General features: G+C 42.0%; 1 protein-coding gene across 14 annotated transcripts in view; it reads right to left on the bottom strand.

Moving 5' to 3' along the window:
• DGKD (diacylglycerol kinase delta) overlaps nt 1-18,353 on the bottom strand; it is a 58,076-nt gene that overhangs the window by 22,328 nt on the left and 17,395 nt on the right. For 3 of the 14 annotated variants that reach the window (XM_041414511.1, XM_041414513.1, XM_041414512.1), the window contains 6 exons: nt 5,407-5,511; nt 4,472-4,604; nt 3,813-3,919; nt 3,165-3,290; nt 2,016-2,118; nt 1,349-1,511 (listed from right to left, as the gene is read on the bottom strand). In XM_041414511.1, coding sequence (XP_041270445.1) covers nt 1,349-1,511; nt 2,016-2,118; nt 3,165-3,290; nt 3,813-3,919; nt 4,472-4,604; nt 5,407-5,511 — 737 coding nt within the window. The other 11 variants (XM_041414519.1, XM_041414518.1, XM_041414521.1 and 8 more) reach the window with 11 other exon arrangements.

Here is an 18,353-nt window from a genome sequence, read left to right on the forward strand (position 1 = left end):
TATTATTACCTAAACAGGTTTTGCTGTAGTACACAAAAATCCTTATTTTATCAAGCATTCCTGACACAGAAAAGATGACTACCAGAAATGACAACATCTTATGCTACAAGTCTGACTAGTGTCAGCTGAAAATATTCACATTATCAAGAAGCAGGCCTTACTCTTTACCATCACTTCGTTTTTGAGCAAATATATAAGAACAGCTGTTTTAGAAGTGTGCACCACAGCTTGAGAAGGTAACTGATTCCCTCCTTTCCATTCCTGCTTAAAAGCAAAATTCCTCACAACAGTCAGTCTGGCTGAGGAGGGGAACAAGAAAAGTACTCAATTTTACAAGTCTTTTACAAATTATTTTTCAGCCAAACAGATCTCCTCGACAGAACACTGCAGTTTTAAATGCCAGTGTTTTGCAATATGCTATGGCAAAGAACCACAACAGTTCTCAGGAGAGCAGAATGCAATGACCACTAATCCAGGAACAGACACTCCCAGATTTAGCCCTCTGCATCTACAGATCTAGTCAAAACTTGGAGTCACTGTGAGGAAAAGATGAAAGAAATTCACCTTGTGTTGGCTCTTATTATAAGGAGCACCAATTAATGACAAAAGTTGCTCAAATCTGATGCAACAGAAAAACATTTGGAAGTGGGCAAACTTAAGACCAAACTTTTCTTTTAAGTGGGAGCTGCAGAAATACAAAAAAGAAGTTTATTTCACAGCACTCACTTTTTTTTGGATTCACAGATATTCTAGCATAATTTGGCAAAAAGTCTGAAACATAACTTAGATCCTCAGGCAGAACCAACTTTACCAAACATACTCGTAAGAGTCTCTCCACACAAATACCACCACGAAGTCTTTGAGGGATGGAAGTTTCACAGACTTCTCAGGTAAGTTATTTCTCAATAAATCTCATCTTGACAATATTAATTTGCTATCTATGACATCTGTCTGTTCACTTGAGTTAACTGAAATTAACTCCTCTTAGAGTTAATTTCATCATCAGGATGCCTGTTAAAAGACTGTTTGGTAACAAGTTTTCTTATGGATTCAAGCTTTCCATGCTTGGTCTTCTTCCAGGGGAGTGTTTCTGGAGTTCCCCCAAAATGCCTCAAGCTGTTCTGCTATTACTGATGAATGGATATAATAACCTTTTTGACAACATTTTTGGTTTTAGCTAATCAATAACACTTAACACAGAGACAGAAAAACCCCTCCAAACTTCACATTTAGTTTTCTCTGAGGAATAGCTTCCCTGTTATATTTGAGGATGACCTTAACCAAGTAAATCCCTCATGCTTTCTGGGTATTTACAAGGAATTTTTGTTTCCAAAAAATATCTGCCTACCCAAGATGAGGGCCTCCATTCATGAGGTCAAAGACCTGGGCTGGATTCAGCAGTTGTTTGAATCTTCGTAGAAATTTTACACCTTGGTTGTCTCCACTTTTTGAGTTGACAAAGACCAATAAAGGGCTTGTGCAAGAAGGGGGACAAGTGGCTTTCCAGAAACCTGTTGGGGCAAAGGGAAAAGAGAGGGAGGAAAAGCCAAGAGATGTGAAGCTGCCCAGAGGGATGGATGAAGAGAAAAACCAACAACCCACACCCCAGGCCCGCTATGAAGCAGCTAATATTTTCCTTGTGCTTATGGCACTCATGGGGTGAATGTGCACAGCCCTGAATCCAGCATGAGCCACACCTCATGCTGCCAAATGTCACACGTATCACCTAGCAGTCTGCCAAAATTTTCAGCTTCCCCAACCTTCCCAAACTGTTTCTGCAATACAGTTATTGTCAATAAATTTAATCAGCTTCAGCAAAAACTGATATTAGAGGGAGATAAACTGAATGCAAAAGCAAAGCAAACAGTTCGCTGCCATACTCAGCAATGGCTTCCAGTGGCAAGTTTCAGCAACAGCAGAATTTTCAGGTGACAGAACCTGGCATTAATAGTGCCAGCTGAAGTGACTGTGACTGAGAGGAAGAGAAAGAAGTGCTGCTTACTAGGAATACTTACCATCTGAATCAATGCTGTTAAGAGCAGTAGGAGGAATGACAGACACTTTGCAGAGCCCAAGAGGGCACTTGTTTGGCAACAACTCTTTACATGCTGTGTGTACCTGGAAAAACAACCAAAAAAGAATAAATCAGACTCTTGGACATTGTGGTATAATTCCTAAAGCCACCCAAAAGAAGTTGTAAAAGGAAGAATGAAGAGGGGGTAAAATCACAAAAAAAGTCAATTGATAAATTTATCAATAAAATTATTTTAAGAATGATCTAATGAGAGCCTTCCAGGAATTCTCTTCTTTCCATTAGTATGTACTTTCCTACCATTTGAATTTATGAGACCAGCACTTTGAATGCTGAGAGAACCAGATACCAGATTCTGTGGCTTTAGGAGCCTTCAGGCATTCTGCTTTCAAAATCCCAGCCTCAGCTGAGAGATCTGAAGTAGCAACAAAAGAAGATGCTGGGAACTCAAGAGAGTAAGAAAGCAAAAAACAAACCAGGAAAACATGAGGGATAGAAGAGGTAAAAGAAGAAGAGATTAATGAAGCCACACCAAAAAAGAAAATACAAAGTACAGCAGGGTTTTTCTGGTACACAAAGACTGCAAGATAGAGGGTTTGCTTGGCATTTGAGCCCCCTATTCTAAAAATGTATTTTGCTATAGTTATTCTACTAGTATTATAGACAACTGAAAACACAGCAAGATCTGCATCACTTCAATGGTTAGGCAAGAGCAAACTATTGCAATGGAAGGGAAATTGCTACTATTAAAATAGCTGAGTATTCCTTATAGTTTGTTGCACCTTTTCAACCTGTAGAAATAACAACTAATGGTTCCCTAAAATCCAATGTAGTCCATGACAGAAGTTTTGATTCATGTCTACTGAGATTCTTCTACGAAAGCTCACTCTCAAAATAAAATGAGCTCGGCTAGAAGCAGGATACTTTTTTCAGGTCTTGCTTTTATGTATCACAGAAACACTTCTGAGCACAAATTAAACTCCTATTTCTTGCAGAACAATAAAGTCCTTCATGGCAAACACTGACAGCATGGTTACAGATTTTATTCTAAGCAAGTGCCATTAAAAAAACCTACCACAGAGCTGATCAAAAGCTGTCCTTTTACTGCAATGATAACACTTTTTCAACTCACCATGGCTTTGCACCACAGGCAGCGCCAGTCTTGCAAACGCAGGACACTGCCACAGGTTTTATCACACACGGTGCATTTGGCACTCACGGGCAGGTTTCCTTCCAGCCACTGATGTGGCATTGAGATCTGCAAAAGGTACAGAGGGACAGAAGTTTAAAGGTACAGGAGGCATCATGACTCTGAGATACACAGAGAAGCAAGTCTTTATATGCACTGTTGAAGGACAGCAAAGGCAATTTCTAGAAAACACCTGAGGACATTCTGGCATTTTACATCATGCTCAAGCGCAAAGAGTCCAGCTGACTCATCCCAGGCTACCCAGGAGACACTGACTTGCATCAGACATCCCAATATGCTAAGGTGCTGTTCCAAACACTCATTTACTTTTCTTCTGCCAAAATTTAGATGAAGTTCCCCATGCCTCCGATTATCTAATTTCAACTCCCCCAGTCCATAGTAGTTCAGTCCTACTAAGGAGTCCCTTGCTATCCTGGCTAGACTTTTCACACAAAATCTCCTGCTCCGAGAGCAGAAATCTTTTCCATGTAAAGGGAGAATGTGCTATTTATGAAGTCAAAAAAAGCTACAGAACACAAGGCAGTGCTTCCTTATCAAGGTAAGGCTGGAAAAGTTCAGACTAACACCTACCCCATCTTCATCCTCAATGATATCCTTCCCGATAGAGGCCAGAGTTGTCCACTTGCAATTGTTGGTTGCCCGCACAGCACAGCGCTTGTGGGCTTTAAACTTGCACACTAGGGAGGAAGAGATGAATGTAATTAATCCTGCCTCAGGAGGTCTAATGTGGCAGTGTGTATTTGGCTCCAAAAGAAGGCATGGGCACACTATCCTTTTTAGCATCACCAAAATGATCATCAGTAAGTGTTCTGATCTAGCTATTAATTCTTGCCATTTTTGCCAGTTGCTTGTACAAAGCTTAGTGACCACCTTGTTAAATTTAACATGATTTACATAGTCGCACACTCCTGTCATTTTACACAGCGTAGGTGTCACCACACTCATGTTAGACACGTGAGCTGTGCCCAGCCAGGCATTTCTACTAAGCCAAAGCTGGGAAAGAGCAACCTCCTGGCACTCAAACATTAAACAAGGATGTTCTTACAAATACAATTATTCCCATGAACAGGAGTCTTCTTATGAACATTCTCTCAAGATACCTCAGAAGCGTGTAATTGCTCACTGCAGACACATGACATTAACAAGGGATGGCAGTATTTGGGTATAGGGGCAAAACCAAAAATAAAACGAGGCTGTTCCCCCCAGGCAGAGGACGAGGGCACACTCACCTTCACAGGACAGCCCATGTGACGTGACCCCGGACAAGGCCTCCCGACACACGTTGCAGTACGTTGGCCGGGCATGGGAGCAGGCGTACCAGTTATGCATCCCTGAGAAATGGTCCATGCTGTACTGGGTAGACTGACCATATAAATGTATTACAGCAACGTCTAAAGCAGAGCAACAGGACTTTTTTTTTCTCAGAAGACTTGCATGAAGCAGTCAAAAAAGCAGAAACAGAACACTTTTTCACCAGGAACAAGTGGGCCACATGCAGTTTATACACATTAGCTGAAACCCAAGAAGGTCTCTAAGGCAAAAGAGACTACCTGAAGAAGCCACGCCTTCATTACAGCTCCTGCACCACCTCTCATCCTTGTCTTACTACAAGTGTGTCTACGGAAATGAACTGAGGAATTTATCTGCTGGAGAATTTATCCTCATTTTTTTTTGTCAGGTTAAATTTTCAAAAAGATCAGTTCCCCAACCTGGCTCATTCTGTAGCAGAGAAATGCTTGTGCCAGTATAAAGGAGGCAAGCATCAGAGTGGGGAAAACACAAGACAGCTTTTTGTGTGGCACTGCTGGTCTCACTCAGCCCCAGGAAGCAGGCAGATGCATTGAAACTGGCAGAATATCAAGCAGGCAAGATGTGAATTGGGACAGGGAGGATAAGTGAAAAATGAAAAGACAGTGGGAGGGGAACTTGGCTTCATAACCTATCCATGCTCTGAAAATTCTCTCCGAATTCCCAAGGGAGCATATACAAAGCCAAACATTTTTTGGAGAATCACTTCAATGTATCTGGGATAAATTTTACAGAAGGTCCTAACACTACTACCTATTATAGTGAATAAAATGACTTCTATTAAGTTCACTAGAAGCTGATTCTCAAAACAAGCTGCAGTCTAGCAGAGGAAGCACAGAACACATTTTCCTATTACCTCAAAATGTTCACGGTTTTGGACAGTCTTCAGTGCTGCAATCCAATCTTCCATCTCTTTTCTGTTATCAGCACAAAGGATGAGCTTCCGACATGGAGTGATAATCTGAAGAGAAAGAAAATGAGGAGTGGACATGTCAGTGACAGTAAGAGAATACGTTACCACTAGTGCAGTCTGCTGAAGCTATTTTCAGAGCTGCACAATGAAAATTACTTGCACCTCTGAACCGTGCTTCTCTTCCACCACATCACACCTCAATTTCTTCCTCAATGTACAGAACCACCAAGATTTTAGCTGTCATTCCCAATACTGAACTGAGTAAAGAAATCTCTCATAGCACAACACAAGTCAAGCACCAAGCAGCAGGAGTAATTATGTGCAGACCTTGAATAAGTCTTTTTACAGGACTTACTGTACTTTCAAAACTGGTAAGAACATTAAGACATTTTGTTAATAGCATAGTATACCAGTTTCCAGCAATTAGTGAATCAGATCACATACTCTACAATATCATTCTAAAAATTTGTTTAGTCATGACAATTTGTTTAGTCTCCCTCATGGGGAGGGGAGAAATAAAACAAAATAAGCAATTTGAGCCCTCATGTTTCCTGAGGGCTTGTTCCACATACCTAGAAGATATTCTAACAAATGTTCTCCTATCAGGCTGAAGCTGTGGTGAGTTTGCCTCCCTCCAACAATCCTGTCCTCAGTGTGTCTGTACCCTGGGCTAATTCCCATGCATTAGTTGCCCTGTGTTAAATAAACAATATTTTAACAAACAAGCAGAAGACATGGAGGGTGGCCAAAGCTCCCCTTTGCCCAGGGAGGCACCAGGCCTCTGTGTCCTCTACCACCAACTCCCTCTCCTTCAGTCAGCTGGTGGCAGCAGAGAGAAACAAAAACTCTGCTCTTCAGAGGACCATGTCTGCTGTTCTCAGGACTGCCCATTCAGCTGGAGTCCAGACTGACTATATACCAGCCCTTATTCTTCCTAAGACTAAAGTCTTTCTTCCCCACAGTGCAGTTATCTCACTGTCTCTTTTTTCACACCTCTACATTGATTTTCATCAAGCTGACTTAAATCAGATCAATACTGAAGTGTTTGCAAGACCTTGATTTAAGAAAAGCTGCATTAAGTTTGAGCACTGTTAACAAAAATCAAAGGGATCCCTTTTATGTCAACTCTAAAAATTTCCAGCAGTCCAGACTCTCCTGCACCCATCTACATATTGTACATGAAAAAATTTGTCTACACCATCTGATTTTCAAGCAAACTGTACCTAACATCTGAAAGAATGGATTAAAACAAACTAGGATTGTGTCAATTTCATGAGGCCCAACCATTCAGCCAAAGTTTTGTTAATGAACACTAAAACACCCACACACATAACCCCAATACCTGATATCCCGGTTTTCCAGTCTGTTTCTCACTTCTCTCACCATCATTCATAAAACAGATTAAAAATAACAGCCTCTGAAGTTGAACACCAAACTTTTAGTTGATGTTGAAGTGCCACAGAGCATCCACGAAGAAATGTGGATGTAATGTCAACAACAAAAAAAAAAAATACACCTGGAAAGTTCTGCTTTATTTTAAGGTCTTCAATTTTCAAGCTGTATTTCTTTTCATTCACAGACTGCAGATTCCCTCCAATAACACCACCTTACCCAGAGGCATGACCAATACCTAGAAACCAGTGCTAGAGACACACTAAGTAGGCAATGAAAGGAACTAAATCCCTTTGTAAAGAAAGGACTGGCCATTCATATTAGAAACACAGTTCTAGCATTTGAAGCATTCTATCTTGGACAAAATGACCAGATCTGTATCAACTGTAGGCACACAGAAGTAAATATTTACACTATTTTAAAAATAAAACTTTGAAGAAATCCTTCTCTCTTCCCTCACTTTCCTTTAAACATTTCCAGCTTTGAAAAAAATTTATTTCCAAAGAAGATGTAATCACAGGAATGTTTCTTCTTCCTTGGGAAAGCAGAAAAGTGCATAGTTAAATGTATTTGCATTAAAAACTCAGCTATGTAAGAATGGCTGCCCTAGAGAAACTTTTTCCAGAGCATGAAACACTGATGCATAAATCAGTGTGAAGTTAGAGAAGAACAAGGGGCATGTCTGAGTCCTGCTAAGAAGAAGCAGTTTTTTCTTTGGAAATAAAACCAAGGTTAACTAATTTGTTCAGACACCACTGAGCCTCACTTTCTTCCTGGTAATAAGGCCAAGAACATCTACAGTTGCATACAACAGTAGCACATATAAAGTCAAAACTCCTTGGATGAAGCATCCAAGGACTCTTCATGGTCGTAAAACCAGCCAAATTCTGTAAGGAACCACCAGTTCATTGAGTCACTGGCATGCTCTGGAGCACTGGGGAGGAACAGCTTCAGAACACTTCTACTCAGTGCTGTCCCTTTTCCTATTTTTCTGCCTTTCTGGGGGGACAGAAGGAAAATGTAAAATATAGCAAAGTTTTTAATCACACTGGAAGACTAGAAATTTAAAACACTGACATAACATAGAGAAATATAGACATTCCTTTGATAAGAATTAATTTCTGAAGCTACTGACTTTCTGGATAATTGGATAGAACATCCAATATAGAAAGCAACTAATTCCTTCTTAAGTCACCTACTGCATCATCTTAAAAATCCCCACGTCCAGTGTTAGACAGCCCTCTGTTCAAAGAACAAAGTCAAAGTTTATAAGACAAGAGGATAAATAAAGAGATCAAAAGATTTTCATACATGAATCATCCAGGTAAAGAGTCACAGAATTAAAATAAAGAGTCTATTGTGTAACTACAAACTGCAAATAAAAATGTAACTGTGCAGGATAAACATATGAAGAGCATTCCCCATTAGTCAGTTCATAAGCAACATTTGCACTGGGATTTATTGGTATCACCAGAGATGGGAAATAAAAGAATAAACCGGTTTTAAAAAGCTCTCTCCTAAGCAAAACAAACTGGGACAACTCAGACTTCACTATGAAAGACAGACAAGATTTTAATGTAACTAGTGCAGCAATTATTGAGGAAATTAAGAAACCACCCAAACGTGTATTCCTGATTAATATGCAGTGGTATTAGAGTTAAATATCTTAAAGAGGATAATCAGGAATCCAGAAACGTGTTAAGATGCCCTTCCTTTGCAGAGCAGTTCAGCAGCTCTGCCGTTCACACACCCCACACCCACCCCCCAGCCCAGCCCGGGTACCTGGCGAGCATCAGCCCCCCGTGCCTGCCCTGCAGCACAGCAGCTGCCGCTCCTTCCTGCACAGGGCAGCACGCGTGCTACTGCGCTCTGCTGAGCAACAGAAGCTCTCACTCACACTCCTCCTGCCACTGCTCCACCCCTCTCCTTGAAAGAGCTATTTCAGCTCCACACATCCCCCTGCTGAAGGATACTGACAGACGGGCAAGGCTGTCTAGGCAAGAGCAATGATCAATTTAACATCTCGCACAAAAATAAAATCATTCTCGTCATCTCAAGAGAAGCCCCACCAATCTTTCCCCTGGAAAGCTGTCCTTTCCCAGCCAGGAGTCCAGGGAGCTCACTCTCAGCTAGAGCTGTAATGAGCCACCACTCTGGAACACAAGGCTTGGTCATCCCTCTTGGTGATGGCTACAAACAAGCATGGTCCAGCTATTTTTTTATGTTCCGGCTACAGCTTTTGACTAACATCCTGGAACAGTATATTCCACAGGATGACGACGCGCTAGGTGAAGTACCATTTCCTTTTATTTGTTCTAAATTTACAAAGCAGTAATGTCATCCAGTGACCTCTTGTTCTCATAAATGGAGAGCACGAAAACAACAGTCTGATTGCTTCTGAGTTACGATGAGGGCTGCCTTACTAGGAGTTAAAAAAAAAACAACAAGAAAAAGTCTTCAGATTTATTTTTAATCTCATAGATTTTTGGCCTGTTTCGCAATTGGCAGAACTCTGAGCATTCCTGTCCCAAAACAGCTCAAAACTGTATCTAGATATGAGCAATTATGCAAATTAAAAGTGCTTGTTCTGCCTAAAAAGTAAATATTAAAAACTTTCTTGATCCTAAATGCTACTGAACTTCCGGGCGTGATTCTTTAGATTTCACTCATTAGTAGAAACTGGGTGCCCATGCTCACTACATGGTGATATGATTGACATCTAATCCTGACCAGAAAAAAGAGCTCCATAGTCATGGGGGATAAAAAGGCTGCCAATCCCTCTAATCACTCCCGGAGAGCCACAAAAACACACGGGAATGGCAGGAAGGGTTAAAAACATTTCAAATAAGGATAAAGGTTAATTATGAACTTCCCACTGCATGTGAAATCCCTGCAATACATTTTGCAGAAATGGGGGTGATAGTCAGGTCCCCAGCAAGTAGTTATGTGCCCTCCATGACTCATCTCAAATCTATTAGAGAAATTCCCAATTTTCAAGCCTTCCCACTCTAAATCAAAAAAAACCCCAAATCTGAAATTAACCATGCATTCATTGGCTGTCTTGTACAAACACAGACACTTTGAACACTGAAAGTTTAGCTTTATCCCCTCTCTCTCTCACACATGGCCCATTCCCTCTTACCAGCTGTTAACCCCCACCTCTCATGTTGACCCACACTCCTCTGTCCAAAATTAACACCAGTTTACTGACATTTCAAATCCAGCCAGCTAACAAACAACAGAGCCAACCAAAGAAAATTCCTCATTTCATGTTCTAAAAATGGACTAATGTCCCTGGATGTCCTTCCCTGATGAACAGCTGTGAATAATCAGATTTGAAAGGCAGTCCAAAAAAGACTCCTATATTAGACCAAATTTTAAACAGAAATCTGATATACTTCATCCTTTGTTGTGCTGAGCAACCTTCCCCTCTTCAACAGCTGGAGCATAAACTTCATCCTCTTGTCTTGATGCCACCGAGACAACTTTATCATCTCTGGTCACGTAGGGCATTTTCTGGCTGCCCAGAAACTTCTCAGTAATAAAGTGACAGTGTAGCCAAGTATGCCCTGGGACTGTTTGTTATCAGAGTACATCTGGTGAGCTCAGTGACCACAAAAGATGGCAAAGCAAGTTAAGACCACACTGGCCCAATCACAGAGCTGACAGAAGAAACGCTGCAGGGGGAGATGAGGTGGGGGGACATTCAACTTCGCTAAATATAATTTTCCTGATGTGTACATTTCTCAGAATGGCCAAATGTGGGGGTATGAGAACACCTGCTCATTCTGACTGCTTCCTTTTACTCATATCCTGTTCCAACACAGACTTTCAAAGGTGCTAGCCATAAATCCCCCTAAGAGATCCTGCATTATTCCAAACAGTTGATGACTTGAGTACAGACAACAGGAATTTCTGCAGCTCTAGAGACCTAGAAACTAGAAAAAATATAAAAAGCTACAAAACCTTCAGTTTGATCACATATGACAAAGGTAAGGAAACCATCCCCCACCTGTAGCTAACTCCTATGTCTGCTCTGTATGATGGAGAATGATCTTGGCATCCTGAGAGCCCAAGATTCAGGAAGGAAAACTGGGTGAGACTGTAATGAGGATGCAGACTTTTTTCCACTTCAGCTCCTGTTTAAGAGATAGCAGTCTGGAATACACTAAAACACCTCACCTCTATTTATCAGCAAGGGACACAAACCAGCAAATCCACTGTGTTTCAAACACAATTACTGAACCCACACAGGCAAAATGGATTAAGTGTGGATTAGCAAGTGCTACTCCCTCAGCAAATCTACAGAAAATAAGACTGAAAAAGGGAGAATAAAACACAAATTTGAGATTCAAACCAGCCAGTCTCAATTATGTCTATTTCTGAAACAATCTGGAGCTCAGTGTCAGGCCAGCAAAGCCTTAGGCAGTGAGTCAGTATGACTTTAGTAGGTCTCTACAGTTTGGAAGAGAGCAATAATATGAGTATCAAAGACTCATGAGGGTCCAAGCCTTGCCTTCTTCCACAGCCCTACTGTATTTTGCAATTCAGCTTTCACCCAGTTTTGCCAACAAATCCAATCCCATTAACTCACTGCAGAGGTCAGTAAGAGCTCTCTAGATCTGCACCAATTCTCTTCCCCCAAAACCTGGATGGTATGGAAAAGAAAAAGTAGCCTTTTACATAACACTAGAGAAATGCACCAGTTCTGTGGTTTTTTTTAATGCAAGATCTTAATTTCCTGGTAAAATGACCATCTTCCACCTATGGAAACTCTCATTTCCACCAAATAAAACAAGTCATTACTAGCCTTATAGTTATGCCAAATTCCTTTCCCATTTTTTTTAAACAGCAGTAACAAGATTTTCCTCAAAGCCCTAAGTTCCCAAATCTCTGTTCACAATACACTGGCTATTTTATCCCCCCATGTGGCTGTTTACCTTTGTTTACAATCTACAAAATCCAGGACAGCTCATTTCTATAGGAAAGCAGGTCCAGCAAGTGTTGTGATTCTCTTTAGGACCATTTTTACATTATTAGGTTCACATACCTTGCAATCTGTCCCTCCTGAGCCAGGGCAGCAGTGCATCTTCTCTGAGCATTAGCACTGGCACTTACTGCACTGTGCTGTGCTGCAGGTCAAGTTCAACTCGTGCTGACCCTCCATCTGGGATTTCTCCCAGTCCCTATCCTCCCCCATGCTGCAGCGGGAAACTAGACCAGTCACAGAGTTCTCCCTGGGAAAATTATCATCTCTCATACCAGGGTCACATTCCTACAGGCTTCTGGAAACTGTTCCTAAACAAGGCACATTCCTGTTCTTGGCAATCGGTAAGAGGAGCACATACAAGAGGATTTTAAGACTTTAACAACAACTTAACAGATGTCAAAAGCTAGAGCATGCCACTGTTAGCAGGTGAGAAAAGCAACTATCCTGGTAGTTCAGGCCTGTTAATCCCTAGAGATCTCCAACGATGGAGCAGTATCCAATGGGAGTGGGTAGAGTGGCTGCACCAAGTTTCAAAGAATCCTAGCACAGTTCCATTACCCACACACCCTCCATGTCATGCAGCAGATGCACATGCACCCCTTTACCTGTTTTCCAAAGGACACAGTCCTGCCAGGAAGGGTTCCTAAACAGAACCATTCTGTTCAGAAAGGGCAGCCCATTTAGGAAGGTAAAGGATATTTCAGAGAAAGCTTCCTACTCACTCAAACTGAAGTAAACCCATGAAGAACAGAGGGGCAGGACTGCTCCCCAGTGGCAGAGCTGCTGTCTCAGTGGGCTCCCACATGGCAAGGCTGGCACCCAGTAAATCACAGCACTGGGCAACAGAAGATCCTACCAGTGGTAGGGAAACAACCTATTACTGAGAGTTTATTGTTAGTAGCAGCTCCTCACAGCCTCATAACTTCATCAGTGTTGAACAGAAGCTGGTAGCTAGCACAAAAGGAAATTAATAGCTTTCAACAGCTTGATGAACCCAAGATCTTTCCACACTGGGCCACCAGGCTAAGACAAGTCCTGTTCACGCACCATCACAAGCACCACAAATAGGACGCCAGCATTTCTGCAAGTAATGCTAGCAAGCCTCTCTCTGCAGAGGAGCCTTTTCCTTCCAGAGCAGCTCCTATGTAAAGCTGAACGTGTTCTCAAATGACCACACATTGTTCTGCCTTTGTGCCCTCACCTGGCAGCTGAAATCCAGTCTTGCTCAGGAAGGTAGGTGAAATTGCAATTCAGCGTGACAGTTACAAAGAGCAAAGAGATTATCAAACAAAGGCTTCCAGTGTTCAGGCACAAGGGCAGACATTATTTCAAAGCTGTAAACTTCCCTCTATGAAAGCAAAAGCTCTTCACAGTCTCCTTCACTTTTCAGCTCCATGCCTATCCTGTCCCACAGTAAAATAGTTAAAGCTCAGTCTGATATGAATTCTTCCAGTAGTTTCATCTCTCTCAAAAACTCCTGCATATTTTTGAGTCACTCTGTAACGTACAGTAGCAATCGCCAGATCTCTCCACCCACAGCAACCTCTTCCAGACTCTCTAACTCTTCTTCCATGTTTATCTTCTTTTTGGAAGTTTTATTCCAGATTTTTCCTTCTTTTGTGACAGCAGACTAATAACCAGCTGCCACAGGAGGCTGGATTAAGAGTCTCAAAAATCCTTGACATGAAAGGATTTTAAATGACTATTTTCACTGACTAACAGTGACTCAGAATGGTCTGTTTACCAAAGGGCCTTTTCTCAAGGAGAAAAAAATTGAACTCTGGATTACAAACTACTAAAATAGCAAAGTATTTTGAAACTGCAGTGGTTCTGACAGGAAATGGGGACTGAACTGCACTTAATGAAGGAAGGTGGAAAACCAGCAGAGCAATTCTAGACACGGCAATACACAGCTCTACTCATCTTTTCACTTGCTTATAAAGGAAATTCTGACAGCTGCCAATATAAACAGAGTACAAGCACTAGCAAAGAGTGTACAATTCCTGAATGTCTACATACATGGGTGTGGAAAAGACAACAACCCCCAGCAAAAACTGCATTTCCAGCGTGTGCTCCAATTTTGCCCAATTTAGAGACAAGAGTTTAAAAACAAGGAAAAAAAGAACCATCCTCTTCAGAAGTCCCCATTTTCTAATCTTCCCCTATTCCAAACATTAACAGGGCAATCCATGACTGTGTGAGAATTCAGGACACCTAGGACAGGCCTGTGTCACTACGCCTCCAGATGAATCAGTCTTTTTGCCCAGCTGATGCCTTCTCTCTGGGTCCCTTTACCCCCCAGTAGAGGAAGCAGGGGAGGAAAATCCTCTCCCTTGCTAGGAAGCCCAGTGACTCTGTGAAGCATATGTTCAACTCCATTTTCTCCAGAGGGCTGAAGCCACACAGGGCAGTTTTGGGAATCTGTGCAAGTGTCAAACCATGCAGATTTTCCTGATCTCTATCAGCCGAAGCTTGAAGTCCAACTATGACTTCCTGCAAACAGCTTGCAACAAAAGTTCTTATATTCTTCTCCTCATAAAAATAAGTGACATGCTCTTTTTCAAAGCCTGTATTTCAAATCAGCACAACCAACCTCTGATCTGGGATTCTCTTGTTCCAACACTGCCTTACAGGCACACAGCTCCTGTGCTAGGCAAGAGCAGCAAACTTTCTGTAGATTCAGCAGCTCTATTTTCCTTCAAAACAGAACTCTTCAGAGAAGACTTCTGTCTTCTACTGCCTTCTCTACTGAAAATAATATATTTTAATTTAAAAGCACCTACACAAATAATTCAACTTGACACAAAATCAGGAACAGGCATAGGCACTTTCACTTCACTGTGCATGAACTGCAAATATCAACAGCATACTCTCCCCATCAGGAAGGACTGTCAGCACTTTGATTTTTTACCCAAGCTCAAACACTTTGCCCTCTGTTTATAGGAAAAGTGACTAACTCAGGAATGAAAATTCATGCTATTTCTCCACACCATCAGTAAGCCCTGGGACAATACAGCAAAAATACACACCCTGGAGGAGGTCAGTAAAGTAAAACTCCACAAGACAGAAACCACCAACTTTGCTACTGAATAGAGTCAGTAGTAAATAACAAGGTTATAATATGAAAAAATTGTAGCACACCTCAGGCTTCCATACAGCTGGAGAATGACATCCATACTCCTTCTCAGAGATGACTGCACTCTCTTCATTCAGGGCCACCAGCCTACCAGAACCACTGTTCCTCAGCCTACCAGAACCACTGTTGCCACCAGTCATGCAAGTGCTCTGTAAGAGAGGTATTACTCTAACCTGAATACTTCCTCTCTCCTGGGACATTGGTCAGGGTGAATCATCAGTTAATAAATAGTATTTCTTAACTGGGTGCAGCATTTCTAACAGCACCGCAGGCACATTTCCCTTTACTCCTCTTCTAGAGGATACATCTACACGAATCCACTCAGGAGACAACACCTGAACAGTAAGAGCTTGTAGCAAACGTATGCCAAAGAACCTGAGCTTCTGCTATCTGTTATGCTGGCACAGGTGCCACGTTTCCCAGTGCTCAATCCAGAAAACTCACACTCCTGCTCTTACCTTTCACATTCAGTCTTCCTCTACACTAGTGTCCAGAAGAGCCTACTCCCTCAGAGAAAAACCTGAACAGAGTGCTTGACATGCAAGGATTAGTCTCGTCTGTGGTCAGTCTCTCTGAGCTACGTACCACTTGCCACAAGCTGATTAGCTGCCTGCTTAAGGAGGAGCTGGGATAAGTTTCCTTCTGACGGCAATGAAGTGGAGAGGCAGGCGCTGCCTGTAATAATATGCTGTTTCCTGTCTGCGGCTGAGCTGAGAGGTACTTCCCAACAAAAAAGGGTTTACAGGAGCTCAGGAGCTCAAGCTCCACCTCTTCCAGTGAACAGCCATTAACTGTGGAGGAGGGGTTACTAGCATGGCTCCTGGCACTCAAAAACATGCTCTGAACCAGCTTCTACTTCACCAAAGCATCAGAAAGAAGAAACCAAACTACACAAAATTCCCTCTCCACAGAGGATATTTCTCCTACAGGATCTCAAAGCTCTGAATCAGATGGGATAAGAAGTAAATGCTGTAATTACTGTTATGTGAATGAGGGTAAAAGTCCACACCACCATTTGGTAGCAATAACTGGAAAACATTTACCAAACCACCATGTGAGAATCAAACTGGAACACAAAATGTGTACTTGGGAAGATATGATGTCCTTTCCAGGCCCTCTCCTGACGATGACAGGCATTTTTGCCTAGTATTAAAGAACACATACCTTATCTCTATACAAATCCTCCACAAAGCAATAGAGGGTCAATGAACTGATAAGGAATCACTTCTTTAACTGTACCAACTACACTGAAGGCAGCAGGCTTAACTTAGTTGGCACTTTCTAGAAAAGGGCAGGTTTTCAGCCCACACACCAGTATGTGAGGAGGAATAATTTGTTCACCACACAAACGTTTACAAAACTGGGCCAAAGAAGACAATCCAAAGCCTTTTCAAAGACTTTTGAGGGGACAGCTCTGGTATCAAAACGTTGACCTGAGCAGCAGGCAAGAGAGTTTCGTGTCCCCCAGACCATGCAGGTGTCACAGGAGAGAATAGGCATGATGGATGGCTCAGGTCCATGACACAGGTAAGCAGATCATTTTGAGACAGAGATCAGTAAAACCTAGGCTTCCCAGCATCATCTTTAGAAAACACTACTTCAGATTAAAGCATGGAACTCATCCTCCTTGCAGATTTTGTTTTAATGCTCCTCACAGAACTGCAGGCTAGTTTATCATGTGGGCACCTTAACAAATCACGTTAAGCCAAAACTACAAGTCCAAGAAAAAACTGTTCACAGAAAGAGCTAAAGTCTCACTGGGAAGACCCAATGTACCCAGAGTGATCCCAAATCATCTATCAGCTTTTTAGAAATCACAAGAGGTTTTGAGGGTATGGCTAAGAAAGCACACACTGATGGCAAGAGTCCAGGCTAAAAGTAGACTGCTCTCTTTGTAATAAAGGGTCCTGAACTATTAGGACAACACACTTATCATTGCCTTGTGCCACAGCAGATCTTCTCTAAGGCCCTGTGCAAGACAGAGGCACTGGGGAGAGATCTATGCACCATGTACCAAGGCATCATACATGGAAAGCACCTGTCACAGCCCAGACATCCCTGAAGAATTTACCTTGTAGACAGCTAATACTCAAGGACAGAGATGTGACAGAACCAGCAAATACCACGCCCAGAGGCCTAATGAGGGAAGAGAGCTCTGGCATGGGGCTGCTATAAGATTTATTCCCAGAGGCTTCTTGTTAAATACCTCTGCAGCCACACTGCCTGACCTAAAGGAACAAAGCTAAACATAAAGCTTTTTGTTACACATCAGGGAATGGAGCAGTACAACACTGTAAGCTCAAAAATGCCCCATGTCACGTGCTTCCAGCCCATTCTATAGCCATCTATCCAATAACACTGAGTACCACTCCTGAAAACAGTCCCCACTGCAAACAGGATACACTTACTGAGGAAATCTATGCAAGATCTACCAAGTCAACCACAGTGGAATTTATTACACACTTTTTTCAAAAGGAAGAGGTCCGTGTCTTAAAACTCACTTTTCTTGCTCTCCTTCCTGCTGAGAGCAAACAAATTACCTGTCAGTCATGCCCTATGTAAAAGGTTTACTGGCAGCTATTTTTTAACCTTACTCCTCTCTCCATGCAGCACAACTTTTGCTGGCTTTATGCTCTGGTTTTCTCCTCTCATGAGGCTGCCTCCCCATGCTCCTCAATGCACTTTCAACAGTTGCTCTTTTGACTTGTCAGCCCTTATTACCTCTTTGTTTTGGATAAACATTGGTCCTCCAAGTGGCTTATCTGATGTTTTTGTTGCTTGTCTTTATATCAAGAACTTAGGGGAGTCATTCAGGCAGCCTGACCTGCAAAATCTATACATCAGGCAGCACAGACAGGATAGAGGTTGAGTTTTCTCAGAAAGAAACCATTCTTTTATAAATCCACAAGTACCAGTCTCCACTGAAGAAAACTGAAAACCAAAAAGAAAAGCAGAACATCTAAAACTCTGATTACAACACCAAATGCTACATATTTTCAGTTAAGGAGAAAAACCTCCAATCGTATAACTCACAGATTTGAAACAGAGAAAAAAAATGCATCAAAGAACTCTGAATTTAAAAAGGAAGTAGAGGGGAAGCAGAGTGGTCTCAAAGAAAACCAACAGAAAACTGCATGACTGCAAGGAATCCAAAGCACTGACATCAATGATGTAACAGAGCAAACCACAGCAAGACTAGGCCACCTTCTGATTTCCTAAGTGGTTTTAAACTTCAAGGTAAATGAGTCAAGTGCCTCCATAAGCCACGATAGAAAGAGCAGATAGAAATAAGGAGGAAACGTGCTTTTCTTTAATTTACCTAAGCACCATGACACACTGCTCAGCTGGAGACAGTGCAAACTCTACCTGCTT

This window comes from Onychostruthus taczanowskii, unplaced genomic scaffold (assembly GCF_017590055.1).
Source record: "Onychostruthus taczanowskii isolate IOZ18803 unplaced genomic scaffold, ASM1759005v1 scaffold45, whole genome shotgun sequence".
Lineage (NCBI taxonomy): Eukaryota > Metazoa > Chordata > Aves > Passeriformes > Passeridae > Onychostruthus > Onychostruthus taczanowskii.